Here is a 15,552-nt window from a genome sequence, read left to right as displayed (position 1 = left end):
GTTGTGAAGAGCGTCTGCTAAATGACTTAAATGTAAATGTAAAACGTAGGTCCATGCCTTTTTCCTACAGAGTTCTCTGTCGACATCGTTCATACGCCCCCTTAAGCCTTAGCTCCACCAATCTCTTTAAAATGTCACATGACGGCGGCTCTCTCTTCGTGGTCGGCGGCTCTCTCTTCGTGATCGCCGGCTCTCTCTTCGTGGTCGCCGGCTCTCTCTTCGTGGTCGGCGGCTCTCTCTTCGTGGTCGGCGGCTCTCTCTTCGTGGTCGCCGGCTCTCTCTTCGTGGTCGGCGGCTCTCTCTTCGTGGTCGGCGGCTCTCTCTTCGTGGTCGGCGGCTCTCTCTTCGTGGTCGGCGGCTCTCTCTTCGTGATCGGGCGGCTCTCTCTTCGTGGTCGCCGGCTCTCTCTTCGTGGTCGGCGGCTCTCTCTTCGTGGTCGGCTCTCTTCGTGGTCGGCGGCTCTCTCTTCGTGGTCGGCGGCTCTCTCTTCGTGGTCGGCGGCTCTCTCTTCGTGGTCGCCGGCTCTCTCTTCGTGGTCGGCGGCTCTCTCTTCGTGGTCGGCGGCTCTCTCTTCGTGATCGCCGGCTCTCTCTTCGTGGTCGCCGGCTCTACTTTTTTCCACCATAATTTGCAAATACATTCATTAAAAATCCTACAATGTGATTTTCTGGATTTTTTTCCTCATTTTGTCTGTCATAGTTGAAGTGTACCTATGATGAAAATTACAGGCCTCTCATCCTTTTAAGTGGGAGAACTTGCACAATTGGTGGCTGACTAAATACTCTGTCTGAGAAGTAGTTGGTGAACCAGGCGAGGCAGTCATCTGAGAAACCAAGGCTATTGAGTCTGCCGATAAGAATATGGTGATTGACACAGTCGAAAGCCTTGGCCAGGTCGATGAATACGGCTGCACAGTGATCACTGAGATCCTGGTTGAAGACAGCAGAGGTGTATTTGGAGGGCAAGTTGGTCAGGATATCATCTATGAAGTTGTCCATGTTTACGGATTTTGGGTTGTACCTGGTAGGTTCCTTGATAATTTGTGTGAGATGGAGGGCATCTAGCTTCGATTGTAGGACGGCCGGGGTTCTAAGCATATGCCAGTTTAGGTCAACATTGGAATTCATATCTCCAGACCATTGTGAAGTAGGAACCTAAATCAATATACTAATTTAACGGCTCTACTGTGAAGTAGGAATCTGTATCAATATACTAATTTAACGGCTCTACTGTGAAGTAGGAAGCTGTATCAATATACTAATTTAATGGCTCTACTGTGAAGTAGGAACCTGCATCGATATACTAATTTAACAGGCTCTACTGTGAAGTAGGAAGCTGTATCAATATACTAATTTAACGGCTCTACTGTGAAGTAGGAAGCTGTATCAATATACTAATTTAACGGCTCTACTGTGAAGTAGGAACCTAAATCAATATACTAATTTAACGGCCCTACTGTGAAGTAGGAACCTGCATCAATATACTAATTTAACGGCTCTACTGTGAAGTAGGAACCTGTATCAATATACTAATTTAACGGCTCTACTGTGAAGTAGGAAGCTGTATCAATATACTAATTTAACAGGCTCTACTGTGAAGTAGGAACCTGTATCAATATACTAATTTAACTGCTCTACTGTGAAGTAGGAACCTGCATCAATATACTAATTTAACGGCTCTACTGTGAAGTAGGAAGCTGTATCAATATACTAATTTAACAGGCTCTACTGTGAAGTAGGAACCTGCATCAATATACTACTTTAACGGCTCTACTGTGAAGTAGGAACCTGCATCAATATACTAATTTAACGGCTCTACTGTGAAGTAGGAAGCTGTATCAATTGCCCAGCTTCCTGAAGTGATATGAAACAGACTGTGGTGACCCGGTGTATCTGAACTGGAAAGAGAACCTCAACGTGTGATGTGTGACGTTGTTGTTCCAGGAGTGGAGAGCAGTCTACGAGTGACCACCTGTAAACACATCCTAGAGAGACTACCAGAACACAACTACATGGTGTTGAAGTACCTGCTCTGCTTCCTGAACATGGTAACAACACCGCACGGCAACACACAACACCGCACGACAACACACCACACCGCACGGCAACACACCACACCGCACGGCAACACACAACGCCGCACGGCAACACACAACGCCGCACGGCAACACACAACACCGCACTGCAACACACAACACCGCACGGCAACACACAACACCGCACGGCAACACACCACACCGCACGGCAACACACCACACCGCACGGCAACACACAACACCGCACGGCAACACACCACACCGCACGGCAACACACCACACCGCACGGCAACACACCACACCGCACGGCAACACACAACACCGCACGGCGACACACCACACCGCACGGCGACACACAACACCGCACGGCAACACACCCCACCGCACGGCAACACACCACACCGCACGGCGACACACAACACCGCAAGGCAACACACAACAACCTGACACAACGCCGCACGGCAACACACAACAACATGACACAACACCGCAAGGCAACACACAACACCGCACGGCAACACACCACACCGCACGGCGACACACAACACCGCAAGGCAACACACAACAACATGACACAACGCCGCACGGCAACACACAACAACATGACACAACGCCGCACGGCAACACATGACACAACACCGCACGGCAACACACAACACCGCACGGCAACACACAACAACATGACACAACACCGCACGGCAACACACAACAACATGACACAACGCCGCACGGCAACACACAACAACATGACACAACGCCGCACGGCAACACACAACGCCGCACGGCAACACACAACACAACCGCCATAACTTCTCAAAGGGCTTTGTTCTGCATATGGAGACAGACTCTTTACACAATGTAATGTCCTTAAGATGAGACATCTCAAAGCCCACGGAATAAATATTGCTGAAAATGACAGTTTTGTTTTTGTCTGTTAAACCAAATGCACAGCTATATGAATGCCCTGTAGACATTTTAGAAAAGGCCTGACCAACAAAAAACAGACCACCACAATAATAGTCCACTGTTGAGAGAAATCAAACCCACGTCCCCCTTTTTCTCCCATGTGAAATGCTGAGGTTTCAATGTAGAGAAAACCCCTCTCTCTCCGTTCACACTGACCTTTAACTAACCAACCTTAGCCAGAACTAACCCACAAGGCCTCAGACAGGACGGCTGGAGATGTGTCCCTAACAGCACCCTGGCCCCTATATAGTGCACTGCCTTTGACCAGGGTCCCATAGGGAATAGGGGAGCCATTTGCAATGAGGCTCAGACTGGACGGCTGGAGATGTGTCCCTAACAGCACCCTGGCCCCTATATAGTGCACTGCCTTTGACCAGGGCCCCATAGGGAATAAGGGAGCCATTTGCGATGAGGCTCAGACAGGACGGTTGGAGATGTGTCCCTAACAGCACCCTGGCCCCTATATAGTGCACTGCCTTTGACCAGGGCCCCATAGGGAATAGGGAGCCATTTGGGATGAGGGCTTGCTCTGATCCAGATTGTGAGGACTCCCAGGGCTATGTATAAAGTTCTCCAGGAGACTAATGCTGAGCTTCACTCTCTGAGACTTTACCTTCACTTCCCATGCTGATGTTAATGTAATGCTGAGCTCTCTGAGACTTTACCTTCACTTCCCATGCTGATGTTAATGTAATGCTGAGCTCTCTGAGACTTTACCTTCACTTCCCATGCTGATGTTAATGTAATGCTGAGCTCTCTGAGACTTTACCTTCACTTCCCATGCTGATGTTAATGTAATGCTGAGCTCTCTGAGACTTTACCTTCACTTCCCATGCTGATGTTAATGTAATGCTGAGCTTCACTCTCTGAGACTTTACCTTCTCTTCCCATGCTGATGTTAATGCTGAGCTTCACTCTCTGAGACTTTACCTTCACTTCCCATGCTGATGTTAATGTAATGCTGAGCTCTCTGAGACTTTACCTTCACTTCCCATGCTGATGTTAATGTAATGCTGAGCTCTCTGAGACTTTACCTTCACTTCCCATGCTGATGTTAATGTAATGCTGAGCTTCACTCTCTGAGACTTTACCTTCTCTTCCCATGCTGATGTTAATGTAATGCTTCACTCTCTGAGACTTTACCTTCACTTCCCATGCTGATGTTAATGTAATGCTTCACTCTCTGAGACTTTACCTTCACTTCCCATGCTGATGTTAATGTAATGCTGAGCTCTCTGAGACTTTACCTTCACTTCCCATGCTGATGTTAATGTAATGCTGAGCTCTCTGAGACTTTACCTTCACTTCCCATGCTGATGTTAATGTAATGCTGAGCTCTCTGAGACTTTACCTTCACTTCCCATGCTGATGTTAATGTAATGCTTCACTCTCTGAGACTTTACCTTCACTTCCCATGCTGATGTTAATGTAATGCTTCACTCTCTGAGACTTTACCTTCACTTCCCATGCTGATGTTAATGTAATGCTGAGCTCTCTGAGACTTTACCTTCACTTCCCATGCTGATGTTAATATAATGCTGAGCTCTCTGAGACTTTACCTTCACTTCCCATGCTGATGTTAATGTAATGCTGAGCTCTCTGAGACTTTACCTTCACTTCCCATGCTGATGTTAATGTAATGCTGAGCTCTCTGAGACTTTACCTTCACTTCCCATGCTGATGTTAATGTAATGCTGAGCTCTCTGAGACTTTACCTTCACTTCCCATGCTGATGTTAATGTAATGCTGAGCTTCACTCTCTGAGACTTTACCTTCACTTCCCATGCTGATGTTAATGTAATGCTGAGCTTCACTCTCTGAGACTTTACCTTCACTTCCCATGCTGATGTTAATGTAATGCTGAGCTCTCTGAGACTTTACCTTCACTTCCCATGCTGATGTTAATATAATGCTGAGCTCTCTGAGACTTTACCTTCACTTCCCATGCTGATGTTAATGTAATGCTGAGCTCTCTGAGACTTTACCTTCACTTCCCATGCTGATGTTAATGTAATGCTGAGCTCTCTGAGACTTTACCTTCACTTCCCATGCTGATGTTAATGTAATGCTGAGCTCTCTGAGACTTTACCTTCACTTCCCATGCTGATGTTAATGTAATGCTTCACTCTCTGAGACTTTACCTTCACTTCCCATGCTGATGTTAATGTAATGCTGAGCTCTCTGAGACTTTACCTTCACTTCCCATGCTGATGTTAATGTAATGCTGAGCTCTCTGAGACTTTACCTTCACTTCCCATGCTGATGTTAATGTAATGCTGAGCTCTCTGAGACTTTACCTTCTCTTCCCATGCTGATGTTAATGTAATGCTGAGCTCTCTGAGACTTTACCTTCACTTCCCATGCTGATGTTAATGTAATGCTGAGCTCTCTGAGACTTTACCTTCACTTCCCATGCTGATGTTAATGTAATGCTTCACTCTCTGAGACTTTACCTTCACTTCCCATGCTGATGTTAATGTAATGCTGAGCTTCACTCTCTGAGACTTTACCTTCACTTCCCATGCTGATGTTAATGTAATGCTGAGCTCTCTGAGACTTTACCTTCACTTCCCATGCTGATGTTAATGTAATGCTGAGCTCTCTGAGACTTTACCTTCACTTCCCATGCTGATGTTAATGTAATGCTGAGCTCTCTGAGACTTTACCTTCACTTCCCATGCTGATGTTAATGTAATGCTGAGCTCTCTGAGACTTTACCTTCACTTCCCATGCTGATGTTAATGTAATGCTGAGCTCTCTGAGACTTTACCTTCACTTCCCATGCTGATGTTAATGTAATGCTGAGCTCTCTGAGACTTTACCTTCACTTCCCATGCTGATGTTAATGTAATGCTGAGCTCTCTGAGACTTTACCTTCACTTCCCATGCTGATGTTAATGTAATGCTGAGCTCTCTGAGACTTTACCTTCACTTCCCATGCTGATGTTAATGTAATGCTGAGCTTCACTCTCTGAGACTTTACCTTCACTTCCCATGCTGATGTTAATGTAATGCTGAGCTTCACTCTCTGAGACTTTACCTTCACTTCCCATGCTGATGTTAATGTAATGCTGAGCTCTCTGAGACTTTACCTTCACTTCCCATGCTGATGTTAATATAATGCTGAGCTCTCTGAGACTTTACCTTCACTTCCCATGCTGATGTTAATGTAATGCTGAGCTTCACTCTCTGAGACTTTACCTTCACTTCCCATGCTGATGTTAATGTAATGCTGAGCTCTCTGAGACTTTACCTTCACTTCCCATGCTGATGTTAATGTAATGCTGAGCTCTCTGAGACTTTACCTTCACTTCCCATGCTGATGTTAATGTAATGCTGAGCTTCACTCTCTGAGACTTTACCTTCACTTCCCATGCTGATGTTAATATAATGCTGAGCTTCACTCTCTGAGACTTTACCTTCTCTTCCCATGCTGATGTTAATGTAATGCTGAGCTCTCTGAGACTTTACCTTCACTTCCCATGCTGATGTTAATGTAATGCTGAGCTCTCTGAGACTTTACCTTCTCTTCCCATGCTGATGTTAATGTAATGCTGAGCTCTCTGAGACTTTACCTTCACTTCCCATGCTGATGTTAATGTAATGCTGAGCTCTCTGAGACTTTACCTTCACTTCCCATGCTGATGTTAATGTAATGCTGAGCTCTCTGAGACTTTACCTTCACTTCCCATGCTGATGTTAATGTAATGCTGAGCTCTCTGAGACTTTACCTTCTCTTCCCATGCTGATGTTAATGTAATGCTGAGCTCTCTGAGACTTTACCTTCACTTCCCATGCTGATGTTAATATAATGCTGAGCTTCACTCTCTGAGACTTTACCTTCACTTCCCATGCTGATGTTAATGTAATGCTGAGCTCTCTGAGACTTTACCTTCACTTCCCATGCTGATGTTAATGTAATGCTGAGCTCTCTGAGACTTTACCTTCACTTCCCATGCTGATGTTAATGTAATGCTGAGCTCTCTGAGACTTTACCTTCACTTCCCATGCTGATGTTAATGTAATGCTGAGCTCTCTGAGACTTTACCTTCACTTCCCATGCTGATGTTAATGTAATGCTGAGCTCTCTGAGACTTTACCTTCACTTCCCATGCTGATGTTAATGTAATGCTGAGCTCTCTGAGACTTTACCTTCACTTCCCATGCTGATGTTAATGCTGAGCTTCACTCTCTGAGACTTTACCTTCACTTCCCATGCTGATGTTAATGTAATGCTGAGCTCTCTGAGACTTTACCTTCACTTCCCATGCTGATGTTAATGTAATGCTGAGCTCTCTGAGACTTTACCTTCTCTTCCCATGCTGATGTTAATGTAATGCTGAGCTTCACTCTCTGAGACTTTACCTTCACTTCCCATGCTGATGTTAATGTAATGCTTCACTCTCTGAGACTTTACCTTCACTTCCCATGCTGATGTTAATGTAATGCTGAGCTCTCTGAGACTTTACCTTCACTTCCCATGCTGATGTTAATGTAATGCTGAGCTCTCTGAGACTTTACCTTCACTTCCCATGCTGATGTTAATGTAATGCTGAGCTCTCTGAGACTTTACCTTCACTTCCCATGCTGATGTTAATGTAATGCTGAGCTCTCTCTGAGACTTTACCTTCACTTCCCATGCTGATGTTAATGTAATGCTGAGCTCTCTGAGACTTTACCTTCACTTCCCATGCTGATGTTAATGTAATGCTGAGCTCTCTGAGACTTTACCTTCACTTCCCATGCTGATGTTAATGTAATGCTGAGCTCTCTGAGACTTTACCTTCACTTCCCATGCTGATGTTAATGTAATGCTGAGCTCTCTGAGACTTTACCTTCACTTCCCATGCTGATGTTAATGTAATGCTTCAGCTCTCTGAGACTTTACCTTCACTTCCCATGCTGATGTTAATGTAATGCTGAGCTTTACTCTCTGAGACTTTACCTTCACTTCCCATGCTGATGTTAATGTAATGCTGAGCTCTCTGAGACTTTACCTTCACTTCCCATGCTGATGTTAATGTAATGCTGAGCTCTCTGAGACTTTACCTTCACTTCCCATGCTGATGTTAATGTAATGCTGAGCTTCACTCTCTGAGACTTTACCTTCTCTTCCCATGCTGATGTTAATGTAATGCTGAGCTTCACTCTCTGAGACTTTACCTTCACTTCCCATGCTGATGTTAATGTAATGCTGAGCTTCACTCTCTGAGACTTTACCTTCTCTTCCCATGCTGATGTTAATGTAATGCTGAGCTCTCTGAGACTTTACCTTCACTTCCCATGCTGATGTTAATGTAATGCTGAGCTCTCTGAGACTTTACCTTCACTTCCCATGCTGATGTTAATGTAATGCTGAGCTTCACTCTCTGAGACTTTACCTTCACTTCCCATGCTGATGTTAATGTAATGCTGAGCTCTCTGAGACTTTACCTTCTCTTCCCATGCTGATGTTAATATAATGCTGAGCTCTCTGAGACTTTACCTTCACTTCCCATGCTGATGTTAATGTAATGCTGAGCTTCACTCTCTGAGACTTTACCTTCACTTCCCATGCTGATGTTAATGTAATGCTGAGCTCTCTGAGACTTTACCTTCTCTTCCCATGCTGATGTTAATATAATGCTGAGCTCTCTGAGACTTTACCTTCACTTCCCATGCTGATGTTAATGTAATGCTGAGCTCTCTGAGACTTTACCTTCTCTTCCCATGCTGATGTTAATGTAATGCTTCACTCTCTGAGACTTTACCTTCACTTCCCATGCTGATGTTAATGTAATACTGAGCTCTCTGAGACTTTACCTTCACTTCCCATGCTGATGTTAATATAATGCTGAGCTCTCTGAGACTTTACCTTCACTTCCCATGCTGATGTTAATGTAATGCTGAGCTCTCTGAGACTTTACCTTCACTTCCCATGCTGATGTTAATGTAATGCTGAGCTCTCTGAGACTTTACCTTCACTTCCCATGCTGATGCTAATGTAATGCTGAGCTCTCTGAGACTTTACCTTCACTTCCCATGCTGATGTTAATGTAATGCTGAGCTCTCTGAGACTTTACCTTCTCTTCCCATGCTGATGTTAATGTAATGCTGAGCTCTCTGAGACTTTACCTTCACTTCCCATGCTGATGTTAATGTAATGCTGAGCTCTCTGAGACTTTACCTTCACTTCCCATGCTGATGTTAATGTAATGCTGAGCTCTCTGAGACTTTACCTTCACTTCCCATGCTGATGTTAATGTAATGCTGAGCTTCACTCTCTGAGACTTTACCTTCACTTCCCATGCTGATCTTAATGTAATGCTGAGCTCTCTGAGACTTTACCTTCACTTCCCATGCTGATGTTAATGTAATGCTGAGCTCTCTGAGACTTTACCTTCACTTCCCATGCTGATGTTAATGTAATGCTTCACTCTCTGAGACTTTACCTTCACTTCCCATGCTGATGTTAATGTAATGCTGAGCTCTCTGAGACTTTACCTTCACTTCCCATGCTGATGCTAATGTAATGCTGAGCTTCACTCTCTGAGACTTTACCTTCACTTCCCATGCTGATGTTAATGTAATGCTGAGCTCTCTGAGACTTTACCTTCACTTCCCATGCTGATGTTAATGTAATGCTGAGCTCTCTGAGACTTTACCTTCACTTCCCATGCTGATGTTAATATAATGCTGAGCTCTCTGAGACTTTACCTTCTCTTCCCATGCTGATGTTAATGTAATGCTGAGCTCTCTAAGACTTTACCTTCACTTCCCATGCTGATGTTAATATAATGCTGAGCTCTCTGAGACTTTACCTTCACTTCCCATGCTGATGTTAATGTAATGCTGAGCTTCACTCTCTGAGACTTTACCTTCTCTTCCCATGCTGATGTTAATGTAATGCTGAGCTCTCTGAGACTTTACCTTCACTTCCCATGCTGATGTTAATGTAATGCTGAGCTTCACTCTCTGAGACTTTACCTTCACTTCCCATGCTGATGTTAATATAATGCTGAGCTCTCTGAGACTTTACCTTCACTTCCCATGCTGATGTTAATGTAATGCTGAGCTCTCTGAGACTTTACCTTCACTTCCCATGCTGATGTTCATGTAATGCTGAGCTCTCTGAGACTTTACCTTCACTTCCCATGCTGATGTTAATGTAATGCTGAGCTCTCTGAGACTTTACCTTCACTTCCCATGCTGATGTTAATGTAATGCTGAGCTTCACTCTCTGAGACTTTACCTTCACTTCCCATGCTGATGTTAATGTAATGCTGAGCTCTCTGAGACTTTACCTTCACTTCCCATGCTGATGTTAATGTAATGCTGAGCTCTCTGAGACTTTACCTTCACTTCCCATGCTGATGTTAATGTAATGCTTCACTCTCTGAGACTTTACCTTCACTTCCCATGCTGATGTTAATGTAATGCTGAGCTTCACTCTCTGAGACTTTACCTTCACTTCCCATGCTGATGTTAATGTAATGCTGAGCTCTCTGAGACTTTACCTTCACTTCCCATGCTGATGTTAATGTAATGCTGAGCTTCACTCTCTGAGACGTTACCTTCACTTCCTTGTATCATCTAGTCAGATCTCTCCTGGGTTCTGTTAGACACGGTATTAGACTGTATCATCTAGTCAGATCTCTCCTGGGTTCTGTTAGACACGGTATTAGACTGTATCATCTAGTCAGATCTCTCCTGGGTTCTGTTAGACACGGTATTAGACTGTATCATCTAGTCAGATCTCTCCTGGGTTCTGTTAGACACGGTATTAGACTGTATCATCTAGTCAGATCTCTCCTGGGTTCTGTTAGACACGGTATTAGACTGTATCATCTAGTCAGATCTCTCCTGGGTTCTGTTAGACACGGTATTAGACTGTATCATCTAGTCAGATCTCTCCTGGGTTCTGTTAGACACGGTATTAGACTGTATCATCTAGTCAGATCTCTCCTGGGTTCTGTTAGACACGGTATTAGACTGTATCATCTAGTCAGATCTCTCCTGGGTTCTGTTAGACACGGTATTAGACTGTATCATCTAGTCAGATCTCTCCTGGGTTCTGTTAGACACGGTATTAGACTGTATCATCTAGTCAGACCTCTCCTGGGTTCTGTTAGACACGGTATTAGACTGTATCATCTAGTCAGATCTCTCCTGGGTTCTGTTAGACACGGTATTAGACTGTATCATCTAGTCAGATCTCTCCTGGGTTCTGTTAGACATTATCACACCGGGGGACTGGTTATCGGACCGGGCTGACGGGGGACTGGTTATCAGACAGGGGGACTGGTTGTCGGACCGGGGGACTGGTTATCAGACCGGGCTGACGGGGGACTGGTTATCAGACAGGGGGACTGGTTATCGGGCCGACGGGGGACTGGTTATCGGGCCGACGGGGGACTGGTTATCGGGCCGACGGGGGACTGGTTATCGGGCCGACGGGGGACTGGTTATCGGGCCGACGGGGGACTGGTTATCGGGCCGACGGGGACTGGTTATCGTGCCGACGGGGGACTGGTTATCGGGCCGTCGGGGGACTGGTTATCGGGCCGACGGGGGACTGGTTATCGGGCCGACGGGGGACTGGTTATCGGGCCGACGGGGGACTGGCTATCGGGCCGACTGGGGACTGGTTATCGGCCCGACGGGGGACTGGTTGTCGGGCCGACGGGGGACTGGTTGTCGGGCCGACGGGGGACTGGTTGTCGGTTATCGGACCGGGGGACTGGTTATCGGTTATCGGACCGGGGGACTGGTTATCAGACGGGCCGACAGGTTTATTAAAGGGCTTTTTTTGTGGATTAGCAGACTTCTCTTCCGCCATGTAGTCTGTCAAACCAATAGGAGTAAATACATTCCTGGAATAGTCTTCTGTTGTCATACAGATCATTAGGATGTTGCCATTTTATATGTGGACTAGGTTGAATGGCAGGCAGTCTGTTTAGTCAGGATCGTACTCTGACAGGTTGAATAGCAGGCAGTCTGTTTAGTCAGGATCGTACTCTGACAGGTTGAATAGCAGACAGTCTGTTTAGTCAGGATCGTACTCTGACAGGTTGAATAGCAGGCAGTCTGTTTAGTCAGGATCGTACTCTGACAGGTTGAATAGCAGACAGTCTGTTTAGTCAGGATCGTACTCTGACAGGTTGAATAGCAGACAGTCTGTTTAGTCAGGATCGTACTCTGACAGGTTGAATAGCAGACAGTCTGTTTAGTCAGGATCGTACTCTGACAGGTTGAATAGCAGACAGTCTGTTTAGTCAGGATCGTACTCTGACAGGTTGAATAGCAGGCAGTCTGTTTAGTCAGGATCGTACTCTGACAGGTTGAATAGCAGACAGTCTGTTTAGTCAGGATCGTACTCTGACAGGTTGAATAGCAGACAGTCTGTTTAGTCAGGATCGTACTCTGACAGGTTGAATAGCAGACAGTCTGTTTAGTCAGGATCGTACTCTGACAGGTTGAATAGCAGACAGTCTGTTTAGTCAGGATCGTACTCTGACAGGTTGAATAGCAGACAGTCTGTTTAGTCAGGATCGTACTCTGACAGGTTGAATAGCAGACAGTCTGTTTAGTCAGGATCGTACTCTGACAGGTTGAATAGCAGGCAGTCTGTTTAGTCAGGATCGTACTCTGACAGGATGAATAGCAGGCAGTCTGTTTAGTCAGGATCGTACTCTATGATCCTTCTGACAGGTTGAAAAGCAGGCAGTCTGTTTAGTCAGGATCGTACTCTATGATCCTTCTGACAGGTTGAAAAGCAGGCAGTCTGTTTAGTCAGGATCGTACTCTGACAGGTTGAATAGCAGACAGTCTGTTTAGTCAGGATCGTACTCTATGATCCTTCTGACAGGTTGAAAAGCAGGCAGTCTGTTTAGTCAGGATCGTACTCTGACAGGTTGAATAGCAGGCAGTCTGTTTAGTCAGGATCGTACTCTGACAGGTTGAATAGCAGACAGTCTGTTTAGTCAGGATCGTACTCTGACAGGTTGAATAGCAGACAGTCTGTTTAGTCAGGATCGTACTCTGACAGGTTGAATAGCAGGCAGTCTGTTTAGTCAGGATCGTACTCTGACAGGTTGAATAGCAGGCAGTCTGTTTAGTCAGGATCGTACTCTGACAGGTTGAATAGCAGACAGTCTGTTTAGTCAGGATCGTACTCTGACAGGTTGAATAGCAGACAGTCTGTTTAGTCAGGATCGTACTCTGACAGGTTGAATAACAGGCAGTCTGTTTAGTCAGGATCAAATGTAAAAACTTTCTCTCTCCCTCTTCCTCTTCCAGGTCTCTCAGCAGAGTGTCATCAACAAGATGTCTCCCTCCAACCTGGCTTGTGTGTTTGGTGTCAATCTGTCCTGGCCTTCTCAGGGCTCTGTCTCTCTGACATCTCTAACACCGCTCAACATCTTCACTGAGATCCTTATAGAACATTACCATACAGTCTTCAGCTCCCGCTGCCCACAAGCAGAGGTACTGCCCTGATACCTGCCCTGATACCTGCCCTGATACCTGCCCTGATACCTGCCCTGATACCTGCCCTGATACCTGCCCTGATACCTGCCCTGATACCTGCCCTGATACCTGCCCTGATACCAGCCCTGATACCAGCCCTGATACCAGCCCTGATACCTGCCCTGATACCTGCCCTGATACCTGCCCTGATACCAGCCCTGATACCAGCCCTGATACCAGCCCTGATACCAGCCCCGATACCAGCCGATACCAGCCCCGATACCAGCCCTGATACCAGCCCCGATATCAGCCCCGATACCACCTGATACCAGCCCTGATACCAGCCCTGATACCAGCCCCGATACCACCTGATACCAGCCCCGATACCACCTGATACCAGCCCCGATACCACCTGATACCAGCCCCGATACCACCTGATACCAGCCCCGATACCAGCCCTGATACCAGCCCCGATACCACCCGATACCAGCCCCGATACCAGCCCCGATACCAGCCCCGATACCACCTGATACCAGCCCCGATACCACCTGATACCAGCCCCGATACCACCTGATACCAGCCCCGATACCACCTGATACCAGCCCCGATACCAGCCCCGGTACCATCCCCGATACCACCTGATACCAGCCCCGATACCACCTGATACCAGCCCCGATACCACCTGATACCAGCCCGATACCAGCCCCGATACCACCTGATACCAGCCCCGATACCACCTGATACCAGCCCCGATACCAGCCCCGATACCACCTTGATACCAGCCCCGATACCACCTGATACCAGCCCCGATACCACCTGATACCAGCCCCGATACCACCTGATACCAGCCCCGATACCACCTGATACCAGCCCCGATACCACCTGATACCAGCCCCGATACCACCTGATACCAGCCCCGATACCACCTGATACCACCTGATACCAGCCCCGATACCACCTGATACCAGCCCCGATACCACCTGATACCAGCCCCGATACCACCTGATACCAGCCCCGATACCACCTGATACCACCTGATACCACCTGATACCAGCCCGATACCACCTGATACCAGCCCCGATACCAGCCCCGATATCACCTGATACCAGCCCCGATACCACCTGATACCAGCCCCGATACCACCTGATACCAGCCCCGGTACCAGCCCCGGTACCACCTGATACCAGCCCCGATACCACCTGATACCAGCCCCGATACCACCTGATACCAGCCCCGATACCACCTGATACCAGCCCCGGTACCAGCCCTGATACCAGCCCCGATACCACCTGATACCAGCCCCGATACCACCTGATACCAGCACCGATACCACCTGATACCAGCCCGATACCACCTGATACCAGCCCGGTACCACCTGATACCAGCCCCGGTACCACCTGATACCAGCCCCGATACCACCTGATACCAGCCCCGATACCACCTGATACCAGCCCCGATACCACCTGATACCAGCCCCGATACCAGCCCTGATACCAGCCCCGATACCACCTGATACCAGCCCCGATACCACCTGATACCAGCCCCGATACCACCTGATACCAGCCCCGATACCACCTGATACCAGCCCCGATACCACCTGATACCAGCCCCGATACCAGCCCCGATACCAGCCCCGATACCACCTGATACCAGCCCCGATACCACCTGATACCAGCCCCGATACCACCTGATACCAGCCCCGATACCACCTGATACCAGCCCGATACCAGCCCCGTACCATCCCGATACCACCTGATACCAGCCCCGATACCACCTGATACCAGCCCCGATACCACCTGATACCAGCCCCGATACCAGCCCCGATACCACCTGATACCAGCCCCGATACCACCTGATACCAGCCCCGATACCACCTGATACCAGCCCCGATACCACCCGATACCAGCCCCGATACCACCTGATACCAGCCCCGATACCAGCCCCGATACCACCTGATACCAGCCCGATACCACCTGATACCAGCCCGATACCAGCCCCGATACCACCTGATACCAGCCCCGATACCACCCGATACCACCCGATACCAGCCCCGATACCAGCCCCGATACCACCTGATACCAGCCCCGATACCACCTGATACCAGC

General features: G+C 47.4%; 1 protein-coding gene and 1 long non-coding RNA gene across 3 annotated transcripts in view; both read left to right on the top strand.

The window, feature by feature from the left end:
- The window catches only part of LOC127924695 (rho GTPase-activating protein 8-like), a 66,392-nt gene extending 52,721 nt beyond the window's left edge, over positions 1–13,671 (top strand). Inside the window, 2 exon segments of the mRNA XM_052509405.1 lie at positions 1,944–2,047; positions 13,280–13,671. Of these exon segments, the coding sequence (XP_052365365.1) occupies positions 1,944–2,047; positions 13,280–13,477 (302 nt within the window). The 3' untranslated portion in view covers positions 13,478–13,671.
- On the top strand, positions 11,641–13,226 carry LOC127924696 (uncharacterized). 2 transcript variants are annotated; one of them, XR_008118609.1, is made up of 3 exons: positions 11,641–12,545; positions 12,894–12,983; positions 13,074–13,226. It is a non-coding gene; the product is annotated as an uncharacterized LOC127924696 (long non-coding RNA). The 2 variants fall into 2 exon arrangements; XR_008118608.1 differs by having other exon boundaries at positions 11,641–12,792; positions 12,939–12,983.
- Positions 13,672–15,552: the final 1,881 nt, after the last annotated feature.

This window comes from Oncorhynchus keta, unplaced genomic scaffold (genome assembly GCF_023373465.1).
Source record: "Oncorhynchus keta strain PuntledgeMale-10-30-2019 unplaced genomic scaffold, Oket_V2 Un_contig_4464_pilon_pilon, whole genome shotgun sequence".
Lineage (NCBI taxonomy): Eukaryota > Metazoa > Chordata > Actinopteri > Salmoniformes > Salmonidae > Oncorhynchus > Oncorhynchus keta.
Note: the sequence above shows the minus strand (reverse complement) of the source record. Positions and strands in the feature narration are given on the sequence as shown.